Source organism: Paralichthys olivaceus, chromosome 6, assembly GCF_024713975.1.
Source record: "Paralichthys olivaceus isolate ysfri-2021 chromosome 6, ASM2471397v2, whole genome shotgun sequence".
Lineage (NCBI taxonomy): Eukaryota > Metazoa > Chordata > Actinopteri > Pleuronectiformes > Paralichthyidae > Paralichthys > Paralichthys olivaceus.
In genome coordinates, this window is record NC_091098.1 from 23482945 (window position 1) to 23502759 (window position 19815).

General features: G+C 43.8%; 1 protein-coding gene across 2 annotated transcripts; it reads left to right on the plus strand.

Annotated features, from left to right (window-relative positions):
- Positions 1-11897: 11897 nt before the first annotated feature.
- LOC138410524 (uncharacterized) lies at positions 11898-15473 on the plus strand. Of its 2 annotated transcripts, none has more exons than XR_011243235.1 (3): positions 11898-12591; positions 12915-14471; positions 14795-15473. XR_011243235.1 is itself a non-coding variant. In XM_069526951.1 (3 exons), the coding sequence occupies exons 1-3, from the start codon at positions 12568-12570 to the stop codon at positions 15080-15082; spliced, it is 669 nt and encodes a 222-aa protein (XP_069383052.1). In that variant the 5' UTR covers positions 12454-12567; the 3' UTR covers positions 15083-15473. The 2 variants fall into 2 exon arrangements, 1 of the variants encoding a protein (XP_069383052.1); XM_069526951.1 differs by having other exon boundaries at positions 12454-12591; positions 12915-13271.
- Positions 15474-19815: the final 4342 nt, after the last annotated feature.

The window sequence follows — 19815 nt, forward strand, 5'->3', positions numbered from 1 at the left end:
TGGTACCAATGGATCGGGCATACCCACATTAGTGGAGATGGAACCAACTTCCAAGTCTCTATGACCTTCAGAAAGAAAGTTATTGAAGAATATCTTGATCTCCAATGGGCATTCTTCCCTAACCCTAATCACAACCCTAACCCTAACCCTAACCACAACCCTAACCCTAACCCTAACCCTCATTGCAAGCCTAACCCTTATTCACCATAGGGTGAATAACTTTGCGCTGCTTGCTCGAAACGTGCTGAAATTTGGTGTGGTCGCGTGGCAGGCTACCCTTCATTAATCCCGAAATGCCCAAGTCTCTATGACTTTCAGAAAAAAAGTTATTCAAAAATATCTCGTACTTTTTTGGGGAGATTTGGTGGTTTCACCATTTCCGAAGGTCGTAGAAGCTCGGGGATGGTCCCAATGGATCGGGCATAGCCACATTAGTGGAGATGGAACCAACTTCCAAGTCTCTATGACCTTCAGAAAAAAAGTTATTGAAGAATATCTTGATCTCCAATGGGTTTTCATTCCTAACCCTAACCCTAATCACAACCCAAAAATCAAACACTGATCACAACCTTAACCCTAACCCTTCCAAAGGTCGTAGGAGCTCGGGGGTGGTACCAATGGATCGGGCATACCCACATTAGTGGAGATGGAACCAACTTCCAAGTCTCTATGACCTTCAGAAAGAAAGTTATTGAAGAATATCTTGATCTCCAATGGGCATTCTTCCCTAACCCTAATCACAACCCTAACCCTAACCCTAACCCTCATTGCAAGCCTAACCCTTATTCACCATAGGGTGAATAACTTTGCGCTGCTTGCTCGAAACGTGCTGAAATTCGGTGTGGTCGCGTGGCAGGCTACCCTTCATTAATCCCGAAATGCCCAAGTCTCTATGACTTTCAGAAAAAAAGTTATTCAAAAATATCTCGTACTTTTTTGGGGAGATTTGGTGGTTTCACCATTTCCGAAGGTCGTAGAAGCTCGGGGATGGTCCCAATGGATCGGGCATAGCCACATTAGTGGAGATGGAACCAACTTCCAAGTCTCTATGACCTTCAGAAAAAAAGTTATTGAAGAATATCTTGATCTCCAATGGGTTTTCATTCCTAACCCTAACCCTAATCACAACCCAAAAATCAAACACTGATCACAACCTTAACCCTAACCCTTCCAAAGGTCGTAGGAGCTTGGGGGTGGTACCAATGGATCGGGCATACCCACATTAGTGGAGATGGAACCAACTTCCAAGTCTCTATGACCTTCAGAAAGAAAGTTATTGAAGAATATCTTGATCTCCAATGGGTTTTCATTCCTAACCCTAACCCTAATCACAACCCAAAAATCAAACACTGATCACAACCTTAACCCTAACCCTTCCAAAGGTCGTAGGAGCTCGGGGGTGGTACCAATGGATCGGGCATACCCACATTAGTGGAGATGGAACCAACTTCCAAGTCTCTATGACCTTCAGAAAGAAAGTTATTGAAGAATATCTTGATCTCCAATGGGCATTCTTCCCTAACCCTAATCACAACCCTAACCCTAACCCTAACCACAACCCTAACCCTAACCCTAACCCTCATTGCAAGCCTAACCCTTATTCACCATAGGGTGAATAACTTTGCGCTGCTTGCTCGAAACGTGCTGAAATTCGGTGTGGTCGCGTGGCAGGCTACCCTTCATTAATCCCGAAATGCCCAAGTCTCTATGACTTTCAGAAAAAAAGTTATTCAAAAATATCTCGTACTTTTTTGGGGAGATTTGGTGGTTTCACCATTTCCGAAGGTCGTAGAAGCTCGGGGATGGTCCCAATGGATCGGGCATAGCCACATTAGTGGAGATGGAACCAACTTCCAAGTCTCTATGACCTTCAGAAAAAAAGTTATTGAAGAATATCTTGATCTCCAATGGGTTTTCATTCCTAACCCTAACCCTAATCACAACCCAAAAATCAAACACTGATCACAACCTTAACCCTAACCCTTCCAAAGGTCGTAGGAGCTCGGGGGTGGTACCAATGGATCGGGCATACCCACATTAGTGGAGATGGAACCAACTTCCAAGTCTCTATGACCTTCAGAAAGAAAGTTATTGAAGAATATCTTGATCTCCAATGGGCATTCTTCCCTAACCCTAATCACAACCCTAACCCTAACCCTAACCCTCATTGCAAGCCTAACCCTTATTCACCATAGGGTGAATAACTTTGCGCTGCTTGCTCGAAACGTGCTGAAATTCGGTGTGGTCGCGTGGCAGGCTACCCTTCATTAATCCCGAAATGCCCAAGTCTCTATGACTTTCAGAAAAAAAGTTATTCAAAAATATCTCGTACTTTTTTGGGGAGATTTGGTGGTTTCACCATTTCCGAAGGTCGTAGAAGCTCGGGGATGGTCCCAATGGATCGGGCATAGCCACATTAGTGGATATGGAACCAACTTCCAAGTCTCTATGACCTTCAGAAAAAAAGTTATTGAAGAATATCTTGATCTCCAATGGGTTTTCATTCCTAACCCTAACCCTAATCACAACCCAAAAATCAAACACTGATCACAACCTTAACCCTAACCCTTCCAAAGGTCGTAGGAGCTCGGGGGTGGTACCAATGGATCGGGCATACCCACATTAGTGGAGATGGAACCAACTTCCAAGTCTCTATGACCTTCAGAAAGAAAGTTATTGAAGAATATCTTGATCTCCAATGGGCATTCTTCCCTAACCCTAATCACAACCCTAACCCTAACCCTAACCCTCATTGCAAGCCTAACCCTTATTCACCATAGGGTGAATAACTTTGCGCTGCTTGCTCGAAACGTGCTGAAATTCGGTGTGGTCGCGTGGCAGGCTACCCTTCATTAATCCCGAAATGCCCAAGTCTCTATGACTTTCAGAAAAAAAGTTATTCAAAAATATCTCGTACTTTTTTGGGGAGATTTGGTGGTTTCACCATTTCCGAAGGTCGTAGAAGCTCGGGGATGGTCCCAATGGATCGGGCATAGCCACATTAGTGGAGATGGAACCAACTTCCAAGTCTCTATGACCTTCAGAAAAAAAGTTATTGAAGAATATCTTGATCTCCAATGGGTTTTCATTCCTAACCCTAACCCTAATCACAACCCAAAAATCAAACACTGATCACAACCTTAACCCTAACCCTTCCAAAGGTCGTAGGAGCTCGGGGGTGGTACCAATGGATCGGGCATACCCACATTAGTGGAGATGGAACCAACTTCCAAGTCTCTATGACCTTCAGAAAGAAAGTTATTGAAGAATATCTTGATCTCCAATGGGCATTCTTCCCTAACCCTAATCACAACCCTAACCCTAACCCTAACCACAACCCTAACCCTAACCCTAACCCTCATTGCAAGCCTAACCCTTATTCACCATAGGGTGAATAACTTTGCGCTGCTTGCTCGAAACGTGCTGAAATTCGGTGTGGTCGCGTGGCAGGCTACCCTTCATTAATCCCGAAATGCCCAAGTCTCTATGACTTTCAGAAAAAAAGTTATTCAAAAATATCTCGTACTTTTTTGGGGAGATTTGGTGGTTTCACCATTTCCGAAGGTCGTAGAAGCTCGGGGATGGTCCCAATGGATCGGGCATAGCCACATTAGTGGAGTTGGAACCAACTTCCAAGTCTCTATGACCTTCAGAAAAAAAGTTATTGAAGAATATCTTGATCTCCAATGGGTTTTCATTCCTAACCCTAACCCTAATCACAACCCAAAAATCAAACACTGATCACAACCTTAACCCTAACCCTTCCAAAGGTCGTAGGAGCTCGGGGGTGGTACCAATGGATCGGGCATACCCACATTAGTGGAGATGGAACCAACTTCCAAGTCTCTATGACCTTCAGAAAGAAAGTTATTGAAGAATATCTTGATCTCCAATGGGCATTCTTCCCTAACCCTAATCACAACCCTAACCCTAACCCTAACCCTCATTGCAAGCCTAACCCTTATTCACCATAGGGTGAATAACTTTGCGCTGCTTGCTCGAAACGTGCTGAAATTCGGTGTGGTCGCGTGGCAGGCTACCCTTCATTAATCCCGAAATGCCCAAGTCTCTATGACTTTCAGAAAAAAAGTTATTCAAAAATATCTCGTACTTTTTTGGGGAGATTTGGTGGTTTCACCATTTCCGAAGGTCGTAGAAGCTCGGGGATGGTCCCAATGGATCGGGCATAGCCACATTAGTGGAGATGGAACCAACTTCCAAGTCTCTATGACCTTCAGAAAAAAAGTTATTGAAGAATATCTTGATCTCCAATGGGTTTTCATTCCTAACCCTAACCCTAATCACAACCCAAAAATCAAACACTGATCACAACCTTAACCCTAACCCTTCCAAAGGTCGTAGGAGCTCGGGGGTGGTACCAATGGATCGGGCATACCCACATTAGTGGAGATGGAACCAACTTCCAAGTCTCTATGACCTTCAGAAAGAAAGTTATTGAAGAATATCTTGATCTCCAATGGGCATTCTTCCCTAACCCTAATCACAACCCTAACCCTAACCCTAACCACAACCCTAACCCTAACCCTAACCCTCATTGCAAGCCTAACCCTTATTCACCATAGGGTGAATAACTTTGCGCTGCTTGCTCGAAACGTGCTGAAATTCGGTGTGGTCGCGTGGCAGGCTACCCTTCATTAATCCCGAAATGCCCAAGTCTCTATGACTTTCAGAAAAAAAGTTATTCAAAAATATCTCGTACTTTTTTGGGGAGATTTGGTGGTTTCACCATTTCCGAAGGTCGTAGAAGCTCGGGGATGGTCCCAATGGATCGGGCATAGCCACATTAGTGGAGATGGAACCAACTTCCAAGTCTCTATGACCTTCAGAAAAAAAGTTATTGAAGAATATCTTGATCTCCAATGGGTTTTCATTCCTAACCCTAACCCTAATCACAACCCAAAAATCAAACACTGATCACAACCCTAACCCTAACCCTTCCAAAGGTCGTAGGAGCTCGGGGGTGGTACCAATGGATCGGGCATACCCACATTAGTGGAGATGGAACCAACTTCCAAGTCTCTATGACCTTCAGAAAGAAAGTTATTGAAGAATATCTTGATCTCCAATGGGCATTCTTCCCTAACCCTAATCACAACCCTAACCCTAACCCTAACCACAACCCTAACCCTAACCCTAACCCTCATTGCAAGCCTAACCCTTATTCACCATAGGGTGAATAACTTTGCGCTGCTTGCTCGAAACGTGCTGAAATCCGGTGTGGTCGCGTGGCAGGCTACCCTTCATTAATTCCGAAATGCCCAAGTCTCTATGACTTTCAGAAAAAAAGTTATTCAAAAATATCTCGTACTTTTTTGGGGAGATTTGGTGGTTTCACCATTTCCGAAGGTCGTAGAAGCTCGGGGATGGTCCCAATGGATCGGGCATAGCCACATTAGTGGAGATGGAACCAACTTCCAAGTCTCTATGACCTTCAGAAAAAAAGTTATTGAAGAATATCTTGATCTCCAATGGGTTTTCATTCCTAACCCTAACCCTAATCACAACCCAAAAATCAAACACTGATCACAACCTTAACCCTAACCCTTCCAAAGGTCGTAGGAGCTCGGGGGTGGTACCAATGGATCGGGCATACCCACATTAGTGGAGATGGAACCAACTTCCAAGTCTCTATGACCTTCAGAAAGAAAGTTATTGAAGAATATCTTGATCTCCAATGGGCATTCTTCCCTAACCCTAATCACAACCCTAACCCTAACCCTAACCACAACCCTAACCCTAACCCTAACCCTCATTGCAAGCCTAACCCTTATTCACCATAGGGTGAATAACTTTGCGCTGCTTGCTCGAAACGTGCTGAAATTCGGTGTGGTCGCGTGGCAGGCTACCCTTCATTAATCCCGAAATGCCCAAGTCTCTATGACTTTCAGAAAAAAAGTTATTCAAAAATATCTCGTACTTTTTTGGGGAGATTTGGTGGTTTCACCATTTCCGAAGGTCGTAGAAGCTCGGGGATGGTCCCAATGGATCGGGCATAGCCACATTAGTGGAGATGGAACCAACTTCCAAGTCTCTATGACCTTCAGAAAAAAAGTTATTGAAGAATATCTTGATCTCCAATGGGTTTTCATTCCTAACCCTAACCCTAATCACAACCCAAAAATCAAACACTGATCACAACCTTAACCCTAACCCTTCCAAAGGTCGTAGGAGCTCGGGGGTGGTACCAATGGATCGGGCATACCCACATTAGTGGAGATGGAACCAACTTCCAAGTCTCTATGACCTTCAGAAAGAAAGTTATTGAAGAATATCTTGATCTCCAATGGGCATTCTTCCCTAACCCTAATCACAACCCTAACCCTAACCCTAACCCTCATTGCAAGCCTAACCCTTATTCACCATAGGGTGAATAACTTTGCGCTGCTTGCTCGAAACGTGCTGAAATTCGGTGTGGTCGCGTGGCAGGCTACCCTTCATTAATCCCGAAATGCCCAAGTCTCTATGACTTTCAGAAAAAAAGTTATTCAAAAATATCTCGTACTTTTTTGGGGAGATTTGGTGGTTTCACCATTTCCGAAGGTCGTAGAAGCTCGGGGATGGTCCCAATGGATCGGGCATAGCCACATTAGTGGAGATGGAACCAACTTCCAAGTCTCTATGACCTTCAGAAAAAAAGTTATTGAAGAATATCTTGATCTCCAATGGGTTTTCATTCCTAACCCTAACCCTAATCACAACCCAAAAATCAAACACTGATCACAACCTTAACCCTAACCCTTCCAAAGGTCGTAGGAGCTCGGGGGTGGTACCAATGGATCGGGCATACCCACATTAGTGGAGATGGAACCAACTTCCAAGTCTCTATGACCTTCAGAAAGAAAGTTATTGAAGAATATCTTGATCTCCAATGGGCATTCTTCCCTAACCCTAATCACAACCCTAACCCTAACCCTAACCACAACCCTAACCCTAACCCTAACCCTCATTGCAAGCCTAACCCTTATTCACCATAGGGTGAATAACTTTGCGCTGCTTGCTCGAAACGTGCTGAAATTCGGTGTGGTCGCGTGGCAGGCTACCCTTCATTAATCCCGAAATGCCCAAGTCTCTATGACTTTCAGAAAAAAAGTTATTCAAAAATATCTCGTACTTTTTTGGGGAGATTTGGTGGTTTCACCATTTCCGAAGGTCGTAGAAGCTCGGGGATGGTCCCAATGGATCGGGCATAGCCACATTAGTGGAGATGGAACCAACTTCCAAGTCTCTATGACCTTCAGAAAAAAAGTTATTGAAGAATATCTTGATCTCCAATGGGTTTTCATTCCTAACCCTAACCCTAATCACAACCCAAAAATCAAACACTGATCACAACCTTAACCCTAACCCTTCCAAAGGTCGTAGGAGCTCGGGGGTGGTACCAATGGATCGGGCATACCCACATTAGTGGAGATGGAACCAACTTCCAAGTCTCTATGACCTTCAGAAAGAAAGTTATTGAAGAATATCTTGATCTCCAATGGGCATTCTTCCCTAACCCTAATCACAACCCTAACCCTAACCCTAACCACAACCCTAACCCTAACCCTAACCCTCATTGCAAGCCTAACCCTTATTCACCATAGGGTGAATAACTTTGCGCTGCTTGCTCGAAACGTGCTGAAATTCGGTGTGGTCGCGTGGCAGGCTACCCTTCATTAATCCCGAAATGCCCAAGTCTCTATGACTTTCAGAAAAAAAGTTATTCAAAAATATCTCGTACTTTTTTGGGGAGATTTGGTGGTTTCACCATTTCCGAAGGTCGTAGAAGCTCGGGGATGGTCCCAATGGATCGGGCATAGCCACATTAGTGGAGATGGAACCAACTTCCAAGTCTCTATGACCTTCAGAAAAAAAGTTATTGAAGAATATCTTGATCTCCAATGGGTTTTCATTCCTAACCCTAACCCTAATCACAACCCAAAAATCAAACACTGATCACAACCTTAACCCTAACCCTTCCAAAGGTCGTAGGAGCTCGGGGGTGGTACCAATGGATCGGGCATACCCACATTAGTGGAGATGGAACCAACTTCCAAGTCTCTATGACCTTCAGAAAGAAAGTTATTGAAGAATATCTTGATCTCCAATGGGCATTCTTCCCTAACCCTAATCACAACCCTAACCCTAACCCTAACCCTCATTGCAAGCCTAACCCTTATTCACCATAGGGTGAATAACTTTGCGCTGCTTGCTCGAAACGTGCTGAAATTCGGTGTGGTCGCGTGGCAGGCTACCCTTCATTAATCCCGAAATGCCCAAGTCTCTATGACTTTCAGAAAAAAAGTTATTCAAAAATATCTCGTACTTTTTTGGGGAGATTTGGTGGTTTCACCATTTCCGAAGGTCGTAGAAGCTCGGGGATGGTCCCAATGGATCGGGCATAGCCACATTAGTGGAGATGGAACCAACTTCCAAGTCTCTATGACCTTCAGAAAAAAAGTTATTGAAGAATATCTTGATCTCCAATGGGTTTTCATTCCTAACCCTAACCCTAATCACAACCCAAAAATCAAACACTGATCACAACCTTAACCCTAACCCTTCCAAAGGTCGTAGGAGCTCGGGGGTGGTACCAATGGATCGGGCATACCCACATTAGTGGAGATGGAACCAACTTCCAAGTCTCTATGACCTTCAGAAAGAAAGTTATTGAAGAATATCTTGATCTCCAATGGGCATTCTTCCCTAACCCTAATCACAACCCTAACCCTAACCCTAACCCTCATTGCAAGCCTAACCCTTATTCACCATAGGGTGAATAACTTTGCGCTGCTTGCTCGAAACGTGCTGAAATTCGGTGTGGTCGCGTGGCAGGCTACCCTTCATTAATCCCGAAATGCCCAAGTCTCTATGACTTTCAGAAAAAAAGTTATTCAAAAATATCTCGTACTTTTTTGGGGAGATTTGGTGGTTTCACCATTTCCGAAGGTCGTAGAAGCTCGGGGATGGTCCCAATGGATCGGGCATAGCCACATTAGTGGAGATGGAACCAACTTCCAAGTCTCTATGACCTTCAGAAAAAAAGTTATTGAAGAATATCTTGATCTCCAATGGGTTTTCATTCCTAACCCTAACCCTAATCACAACCCAAAAATCAAACACTGATCACAACCTTAACCCTAACCCTTCCAAAGGTCGTAGGAGCTCGGGGGTGGTACCAATGGATCGGGCATACCCACATTAGTGGAGATGGAACCAACTTCCAAGTCTCTATGACCTTCAGAAAGAAAGTTATTGAAGAATATCTTGATCTCCAATGGGCATTCTTCCCTAACCCTAATCACAACCCTAACCCTAACCCTAACCACAACCCTAACCCTAACCCTAACCCTCATTGCAAGCCTAACCCTTATTCACCATAGGGTGAATAACTTTGCGCTGCTTGCTCGAAACGTGCTGAAATTCGGTGTGGTCGCGTGGCAGGCTACCCTTCATTAATCCCGAAATGCCCAAGTCTCTATGACTTTCAGAAAAAAAGTTATTCAAAAATATCTCGTACTTTTTTGGGGAGATTTGGTGGTTTCACCATTTCCGAAGGTCGTAGAAGCTCGGGGATGGTCCCAATGGATCGGGCATAGCCACATTAGTGGAGATGGAACCAACTTCCAAGTCTCTATGACCTTCAGAAAAAAAGTTATTGAAGAATATCTTGATCTCCAATGGGTTTTCATTCCTAACCCTAACCCTAATCACAACCCAAAAATCAAACACTGATCACAACCTTAACCCTAACCCTTCCAAAGGTCGTAGGAGCTCGGGGGTGGTACCAATGGATCGGGCATACCCACATTAGTGGAGATGGAACCAACTTCCAAGTCTCTATGACCTTCAGAAAGAAAGTTATTGAAGAATATCTTGATCTCCAATGGGCATTCTTCCCTAACCCTAATCACAACCCTAACCCTAACCCTAACCCTCATTGCAAGCCTAACCCTTATTCACCATAGGGTGAATAACTTTGCGCTGCTTGCTCGAAACGTGCTGAAATTCGGTGTGGTCGCGTGGCAGGCTACCCTTCATTAATCCCGAAATGCCCAAGTCTCTATGACTTTCAGAAAAAAAGTTATTCAAAAATATCTCGTACTTTTTTGGGGAGATTTGGTGGTTTCACCATTTCCGAAGGTCGTAGAAGCTCGGGGATGGTCCCAATGGATCGGGCATAGCCACATTAGTGGAGATGGAACCAACTTCCAAGTCTCTATGACCTTCAGAAAAAAAGTTATTGAAGAATATCTTGATCTCCAATGGGTTTTCATTCCTAACCCTAACCCTAATCACAACCCAAAAATCAAACACTGATCACAACCTTAACCCTAACCCTTCCAAAGGTCGTAGGAGCTCGGGGGTGGTACCAATGGATCGGGCATACCCACATTAGTGGAGATGGAACCAACTTCCAAGTCTCTATGACCTTCAGAAAGAAAGTTATTGAAGAATATCTTGATCTCCAATGGGCATTCTTCCCTAACCCTAATTAGGAGTAACCCTTACCACATGAGCATTTTTTTCTTTTGTCATACAGCCACGGGAGACATACCAAAACGTTCACCTCACTCCGCTGATCGCCATGGTGGCCTCCGTTCGCTTTCTGGAAGTTTTAATTTATGCCATTTAAAAATTCCCTGATGGACGTTCAGCTTTGGAAAGGCCGCCATTGGACTGTGCTTTTCTTGCCGATCGATTTAATACTACTTTCATCGCGATTGGACGACATGCAATTTTTGTAAATCCACCAGGGGGTGCAGTTGAGTAACAAATGGATTTTTGGAAGTTTGAAAATTGGAATCTCCTCACAGGAAGCAGTTACAGCTACAAGAGTGACATATTTGGAAAGCCTGCGGCAAGCTGAGCCAACCTCCACTGAAAAGAATATCATATGTGCTATTTAAAAATTGGTTCTTTGTAGAGATTTGGGAGGACGTCGAGACTCATCAGCATCCCTCAAGGCACCCACACATCAAATTTGGGGAATGTAGCTCGGTGGGAACGCCCACAAATGACAATTCCAACTTCCATTCCATATTTCCATCTATGGCTTCCATATTTCCATCTAATAGATGAAAATATGGAAGTGGAGTTATGAGCATAAATGCTACATGAGGGAGGACAATTGGGGTATTGTCGCGTTCGTCTCGTCGAGGCCTTTCAGAATGTCCAGGTCCCCTTCTTATATCTCTTTCCATTAAAGACTCTGCTCCAGAACAGTGCCACCTATGTGGCGTTTACATATGTGATTGAGCACTCTGAGGGCTTTCCAAACATGTCTCTTTCTCACCCGTGACAGTTTCCATTGAGAAGATATAGGACTTTAGCAAACAGAAAAAATGAACTTTTGCTGCCCCCTAGCTCTGCACAGGAAGGAACCACAGCTATGATTCCAACACTGGGCCAATCAGGTCAATGAGACCTTTCCGTCCCTGCCTGGATCAAGGCTCTAAGATGAAGTATGGCCGAGTTTGCCCCATTCACCTTGTTTGGCAAGAGGGAGTCAGGTTGTATGAGTGTTCATGGGCTCTGAGAGTCTGGGGCCTTGTTGGAACTTTTGACCAAAACAATAACTTACAGGGCTGATTTTCACATATGTCATAGAGCTCTTCGAAAGCTTTCGGGAACAACTGGGCCTGTGTCCGAAAGCCTCTCGGTTGAGGAGTTAAGGCAATTTAGCTTCAAGGTCAAGAGGTCATCTACAAACGAGCCTAGTCGAGTGACATTTCGGGGCTCTACTCGACCATATGACCACTTAGAGACTAGCAACCACTGTTACCTAAAAGCCAGCATCCCCACGAAGGAGTGAGTCAAATATGATGGATGTAAACCGACAGGAATTGCTGCTAAATTGATGGTGAACTTCAGGAGGTCGCCTCATTTGCATAGATTAAAATGTGGAGGCGTAAAAATTTCCCGCATCCATATTTCCATCTATTCAGAGCAATCATAGATGGAAATATGGAAGTGGAGTTATGAGCATAAATGCTACATGAGGGAGGACAATTGGTGTATTGTCGCGTTCGTCTCGTCGAGGCCTTTCAGAATGTCCAGGTCTCCTTCTTCTATCTCTTTCCATTGGTTTTGGCTTTGTTCTGTAAGAGCGCCACCTATGTGGCGTTCACATGTGTTATAGAGGACTTTAATGGATTTCCAAACATGTCTTTTTCTCACCCCTGCCTCCTTCCATTGAGGAGATAGAGCACATTCAGCAAGCAGAAAAATAGAACTTTTGCTGCCCCCTAGCTCTGCACAGGAAGGAACCACAGCTATGATTCCAACACTGGGCCAATCAGGTCGATGAGACCTTTCCATCCCTGCCTGGATTGTGGCTGTACCCTATGAGAATCCACATTCCCAATTCTCATCTAGAGCTTCCATATTTCAATCTATTAGATGGGTGGGGTCAGGTGGGGTCAGGTGGGGTCAGAGCCTTGAAAATTGGACTAAGAGTACCTTGAAAAAAGCCCTACCACATATGTCAGGTACAGCAAGATTGACAAATGTTGAATTTTTTGCGTTACACAGTTCAAAGTTCATTGTCAGCCATCTTGTTTTCACATGTGGGATAACTGTGTCAGCATGGTAAGTTGCCCTTCAAAAAATTCTATTTTTGGAGTGTTTTTGGCGTCACTGGAAAGCTTTCGGTTATTGGTACTGTTTTACAAGGAGTTTCAGCAGAAGTTTTCAAGGTTGCTGAAAAGGGTTATCAAAAAATGAACACTTACAAACGTGTCTTCTGTTTTAGCATTAGCTAGATAATGCAATTGTAATGTGTTAAATTTAAATTTGGGTGCAGGTGACGCTACCTTCCATATTTCTATCTAAAATTACTTTTGATATTGGAATTGACAACTGCAGATTCACTCTACTAAACAGTCTTCAATGATTTTCTTTCTGGGAATCAGACTTCCAGCGATATGGAGCCAGAACCAGAGATGTCACTGCTGCCTGAATTTGAGGAAGGCAACAGTTCACTCAAGCCGCCACCGGCCAAAAGGTCTGCCGTGGCTGAGTCAGATGAGGCCGATTCTGTGTCTCCACCAGGGAGTCCGGTCTCTCCCCAATCTGTTACTGAGGAGATCCCGATGCCCATGCTGGAACTCCGGTCCGAAGAGAACCATGGGTACCCGTCGGGACTCCAGCCCGAGGAAAATCCCGTGGTCATGCCGGAAACAGAGTCCGTGGACAACCGAAGGAACATGCTGGTTTCCCTGTTTGATGCGACCCTCAGGTGGATGCGGGAATGGCCCGAATACCTCTTGGTGCGCACAACCCATCTTTTGGTCTTTTATGGTCTGTTCATAACTTTTTTTGTAATCTATACATGGTTAATGGTGTTGATTTTGAATGGTTCGGCCTGCCAACCTAAAAAAGGTTGATGTAAAAACGACGAGTCCTAACTCTGCCTGATGATGAGGATCATTTAATGGATGCATACTCTTTACTACTCCACTCATCTCTATTCTGTTGAGGTTTTTTTTTTTGCAAGATTTGATATGTTGTTTCAAATTGTTGTTAGGAAGACAAAAAAAATTCACTTGGATTATGTCTAGTATTTGTGAGTATAAATGTTCATTGACAAAATGCACAATGTTTCAGTTCTTGAGTCTTTGAAGTGCACAAAAGAGACACAAATTCCAAATTTTAATCTACATCTGATTAATAATAGATGGAAATCTGGAAGCCATAGATAAGACTCCACATTCCCAATTCTCATCTACAGCTTCCATATTTCAATCTATAAGAATAACATGTCATAGATTGAAATATTGAAGCCATAGATGAAAAATTTCCCGTCTCCATATTTCCATCTATTCAGAGCAATCATAGATGGAAATATGGAAGTGGAGTTATGAGCATAAATGCTACATGAGGGAGGACAATTGGTGTACTGTCGCGTTCGTCTCGTCGAGGCCTTTCAGAATGTCCAGGTCTCCTTCTTCTATCTCTTTCCATTGGTTTTGGCTTTGTTCTGTAAGAGCGCCACCTATGTGGCGTTCACATGTGTTATAGAGGACTTTAATGGATTTCCAAACATGTCTTTTTCTCACCCCTGCCTCCTTCCATTGAGGAGATAGAGCACATTCAGCAAGCAGAAAAATAGAACTTTTGCTGCCCCCTAGCTCTGCACAGGAAGGAACCACAGCTATGATTCCAACACTGGGCCAATCAGGTCGATGAGACCTTTCCGTCCCTGCCTGGATTGTGGCTGTACCCTATGAGAATCCACATTCCCAATTCTCATCTAGAGCTTCCATATTTCAATCTATTAGATGGGTGGGGTCAGGTGGGGTCAGGTGGGATCAGAGCCTTGAAAATTGGACTAAGAGTACCTTGAAAAAAGCCCTACCACATATGTCAGGTACAGCAAGATTGACAAATGTTGAATTTTTTGCGTTACACAGTTCAAAGTTCATTGTCAGCCATCTTGTTTTCACATGTGGGATAACTGTGTCAGCATGGTAAGTTGCTCTTCAAAAAATTCTATTTTTGGAGTGTTTTTGGCGTCACTGGAAAGCTTTCGGTTATTGGTACTGTTTTACAAGGAGTTTCAGCAAAAGTTTTCAAGGTTGCTGAAAAGGGTTATCAAAAAATGAACACTTACAAACGTGTCTTCTGTTTTAGCATTAGCTAGATAATGCAATTGTAATGTGTTAAATTTAAATTTGGGTGCAGGTGACGCTACCTTCCATATTTCTATCTAAAATTACTTTTGATATTGGAATTGACAACTGCAGATTCACTCTACTAAACAGTCTTCAATGATTTTCTTTTTGGGAATCAGACTTCCAGCGATATGGAGCCAGAACCAAAGATGTCACTGCTGCCTGAATTTGAGGAAGGCAACAGTTCACTCAAGCCGCCACCAGCCAAAAGGTCTGCCGTGGCTGAGTCAGATGAGGCCGATTCTGTGTCTCCACCAGGGAGTCCGGTCTCTACCCAATCTGTTACTGAGGAGATCCCGATGCCCAAGCTGGAACTCCGGTCCGAAGAGAACCATGGGTACCCGCCGGGACTCCAGCCCAAGAAAAATCCTGTGGTCATGCCGGAAACAGAGTCCGTGGACAACTGAAGGAACATGCTGGTTTCCCTGTTTGATGCGACCCTCAGGTGGATGCGGGAATGGCCCGAATACCTCTTGGTGCGCACAACCCATCTTTTGGTCTTTTATGGTCTGTTCATAACTTTTTTTGTAATCTATACATGGTAAATGGTGTTGATTTTGAATGGTTCGGCCTGCCAACCTAAAAAAGGTTGATGTAAAAACGACGAGTCCTAACTCTGCCTGATGATGAGGATCATTTAATGGATGCATACTCTTTACTACTCCACTCATCTCTATTCTGTTGAATTTTTTTTTTTTGCAAGATTTGATATGTTGTTTCAAATTGTTGTTAGGAAGACAAAAAAAATTCAGTTGGATTATGTCTGGTATTTGTGAGAATAAATGTTCATTGACAAAATGCACAATGTTTCAGTTCTTGAGTCTTTGAAGTGCACAAAAGAGACACAAATTCCAAATTTTAATCTACATCTGATTAATAATAGATGGAAATCTGGAAGCCATAGATAAGACTCCACATTCCCAATTCTCATCTACAGCTTCCATATTTCAATCTATAAGAATAACATGTCATAGATTGAAATATTGAAGCCATAGATGAAAAATTTCCCGCCTCCATATTTCCATCTATTCAGAGCAATCATAGATGGAAATATGGAAGTGGAGTTATGAGCATAAATGCTACATGAGGGAGGACATTTGGGGTATTGTCGCATTCATCTTGTCGAGGCCTTTCAGAATATCCAGGTCCCCTTCTTATATCTCTTTCCATTAAAGACTCTGCTCCAGAACAGTGCCACCTATGTGGCGTTTACATATGTGATTGAGCACTCTGAGGGCTTTCCAAACATGTCTCTTTCTCACCCGTGACAGTTTCCATTGAGAAGATATAGGACTTTAGCAAACAGAAAAAATGAACTTTTGCTGCCCCCTAGCTCTGCACAGGAAGGAACCACAGCTATGATTCCAACACTGGGCCAATCAGGTCAATGAGACCTTTCCGTCCCTGCCTGGATCAAGGCTCTAAGATGAAGTATGGCCGAGTTTGCCCCATTCACCTTGTTTGGCAAGAGGGAGTCAGGGTGTATGAGTGTTCATGGGCTCTGAGAGTCTGGGGCCTTGTTGGAACTTTTGACCAAAACAATAACTTACAGGGCTGATTTTCACATATGTCATAGAGCTCTTCGAGAACTTTCGGGAACAACTGGGCCTGTGTCCGAAAGCCTCTCGGTTGAGGAGTTAAGGCAATTTAGCTTCAAGGTCAAGAGGTCGTCTACAAACGAGGCCTAGTCGAGTGACATTTCGGGGCTCTACTCGACCATATGACCACTTAGAGACTAGCAACCACTGTTACCTAAAAGCCAGCATCCCCATGAAGGAGTGAGTCAAATATGATGGATGTAAACCGACAGGAAGTGCTGCTAAATTGATGGTGAACTTCAGGAGGTCGCCCCCATGCATAGATTAAAATGTGGAGGCCTCCTTCTTCTATCTCTTTCCATTGGTTTTGGCTTTGTTCTGTAAGAGCGCCACCTATGTGGCGTTCACATGTGTTATAGAGGACTTTAATGGATTTCCAAACATGTCTTTTTCTCACCCCTGCCTCCTTCCATTGAGGAGATAGAACACATTCAGCAAGCAGAAAAATAGAACTTTTGCTGCCCCCTAGCTCTGCACAGGAAGGAACCACAGCTATGATTCCAACACTGGGCCAATCAGGTCGATGAGACCTTTCCGTCCCTGCCTGGATTGTGGCTGTACCCTATGAGAATCCACATTCCCAATTCTCATCTAGAGCTTCCATATTTCAATCTATTAGATGGGTGGGGTCAGGTGGGGTCAGGTGGGGTCAGGTGGGGTCAGAGCCTTGAAAATTGGACTAAGAGTACCTTGAAAAAAGCCCTACCACATATGTCAGGTACAGCAAGATTGACAAATGTTGAATTTTTTGCGTTACACAGTTCAAAGTTCATTGTCAGCCATCTTGTTTTCACATGTGGGATAACTGTGTCAGCATGGTAAGTTGCTCTTCAAAAAATTCTATTTTTGGAGTGTTTTTGGCATCACTGGAAAGCTTTCGGTTATTGGTACTGTTTTACAAGGAGTTTCAGCAAAAGTTTTCAAGGTTGCTGAAAAGGGTTATCAAAAATGAACACTTACAAACATGTCTTCTGTTTTAGCATTAGCTAGATGATGCAATTGTAATGTGTTAAATTTAAATTTGGGGTCAGGTGACGCTACCTTCCATATTTCTATCTAAAATTACTTTTGATATTGGAATTGACAACTGCAGATTCACTCTACTAAACAGTCTTCAATGATTTTCTTTCTGGGAATCAGACTTCCAGCGATATGGAGCCAGAACCAGAGATGTCACTGCTGCCTGAATTTGAGGAAGGCAACAGTTCACTCAAGCCGCCACCGGCCAAAAGGTCTGCCGTGGCTGAGTCAGATGAGGCCGATTCTGTGTCTCCACCAGGGAGTCCGGTCTCTCCCCAATCTGTTACTGAGGAGATCCCGATGCCCATGCTGGAACTCCGGTCCGAAGAGAACCATGGGTACCCGTCGGGACTCCAGCCCGAGGAAAATCCCGTGGTCATGCCGGAAACAGAGTCCGTGGACAACCGAAGGAGCATGCTGGTTTCCCTGTTTGATGCGACCCTCAGGTGGATGCGGGAATGGCCCGAATACCTCTTGGTGCGCACAACCCATCTTTTGGTCTTTTCTGTTCTGTTCATAACTTTTTTTGTAATCTATACACGGTTAATGGTGTTGATTTTGAATGGTTCGGCCTGCCGACCTAAAAAAGGTTGATGTAAAAACGACGAGTCCTAACTCTGCCTGATGATGAGGATCATTTAATGGATGCATACTCTTTACTACTCCACTCATCTCTATTCTGTTGAGGTTTTTTTTTGCAAGATTTGATATGTTGTTTCAAATTGTTGTTAGGAAGACAAAAAAATTCACTTGGATTATGTCTGGTATTTGTGAGTATAAATGTTCATTGACAAAATGCACAATGTTTCAGTTCTTGAGTCTTTGAAGTGCACAAAAGAGACACAAATTCCAAATTTTAATCTACATCTGATTAATAATAGATGGAAATCTGGAAGCCATAGATAAGACTCCACATTCCCAATTCTCATCTACAGCTTCCATATTTCAATCTATAAGAATAACATGTCATAGATTGAAATATTGAAGCCATAGATGAAAAATTTCCCGCCTCCATATTTCCATCTATTCAGAGCAATCATAGATGGAAATATGGAAGTGGAGTTATGAACATAAATGCTACATGAGGGAGGACATTTGGGGTATTGTCGCGTTCGTCTCATCGAGGCCTTTCACAATATCCAGGTCCCCTTCTTATATCTCTTTCCATTAAAGACTCTGCTCCAGAACAGTGCCACCTATGTGGCGTTTACATATGTGATTGAGCACTCTGAGGGCTTTCCAAACATGTCTCTTTCTCACCCGTGACAGTTTCCATTGAGAAGATATAGGACTTTAGCAAACAGAAAAAAATTACTTTTGCTGCCCCCTAGCTCTCCACAGGAAGGAACCACAGCTATGATTCCAACACTGGGCCAATCAGGTCAATGAGACCTTTCCGTCCCTGCCTGGATCAAGGCTCTAAGATGAAGTATGGCCGAGTTTGCCCCATTCACCTTGTTTTGCAAGAGGGAGTCAGGGTGTATGAGTGTTCATGGGCTCTGAGAGTCTGGGGCCTTGTTGGAACTTTTGACCAAAACAATAACTTACAGGGCTGATTTTCACATATGTCATAGAGCTCTTCGAGAGCTTTCGGGAACAACTGGGCCTGTGTCCGAAAGCCTCTCGGTTGATGAGTTAAGGCAATTTAGCTTCCAGGTCAAGAGGTCGTCTACAAACGAGCCTAGTCGAGTGACATTTCGGGGCTCTACTCGACCATATGACCACTTAGAGACTAGCAACCACTGTTACCTAAAAGCCAGCATCCCCATGAAGGAGTGAGTCAAATATGATGGATGTAAACCGACAGGAAGTGCTGCTAAATTGATGGTGAACTTCAGGAGGTCGCCTCATTTGCATAGATTAAAATGTGGAGGCGTAAAAATTTCCCGCCTCCATATTTCCATCTATTCAGAGCAATCATAGATGGAAATATGGAAGTGGAGTTATGAGCATAAATGCTACATGAGGGAGGACAATTGGGGTATTGTCGCGTTCGTCTCGTTGAGGCCTTTCAGAATGTCCAGGTCTCCTTCTTCTATCTCTTTCCATTGGTTTTGGCTTTGTTCTGTAAGAGCGCCACCTATGTGGCGTTGACATGTGTTATAGAGGACTTTAATGGATTTCCAAACATGTCTTTTTCTCACCCCTGCCTCCTTCCATTGAGGAGATAGAACACATTCAGCAAGCAGAAAAATAGAACTTTTGCTGCCCCCTAGCTCTGCACAGGAAGGAACCACAGCTATGATTCCAACACTGGGCCAATCAGGTCGATGAGACCTTTCCGTCCCTGCCTGGATTGTGGCTGTACCCTATGAGAATCCACATTCCCAATTCTCATCTAGAGCTTCCATATTTCAATCTATTAGATGGGTGGGGTCAGGTGGGGTCAGGTGGGGTCAGGTGGGGTCAGAGCCTTGAAAATTGGACTAAGAGTACCTTGAAAAAAGCCCTACCACATATGTCAGGTACAGCAAGATTGACAAATGTTGAATTTTTTGGGTTACACAGTTCAAAGTTCATTG

Coding starts and splice junctions, on each gene's coding strand:
- LOC138410524 (XM_069526951.1), top strand. CDS start 12,568: ATGTGGGATAACTGTGTCAGCATG. Junction 12,592..12,914: donor GGGATAACTGTGTCAGCATG/GTAAGTTGCCCT, acceptor TCTGGGAATCAG/ACTTCCAGCGATATGGAGCC. Junction 13,272..14,794: donor AATGGCCCGAATACCTCTTG/GTGCGCACAACC, acceptor TTTGGGAATCAG/ACTTCCAGCGATATGGAGCC.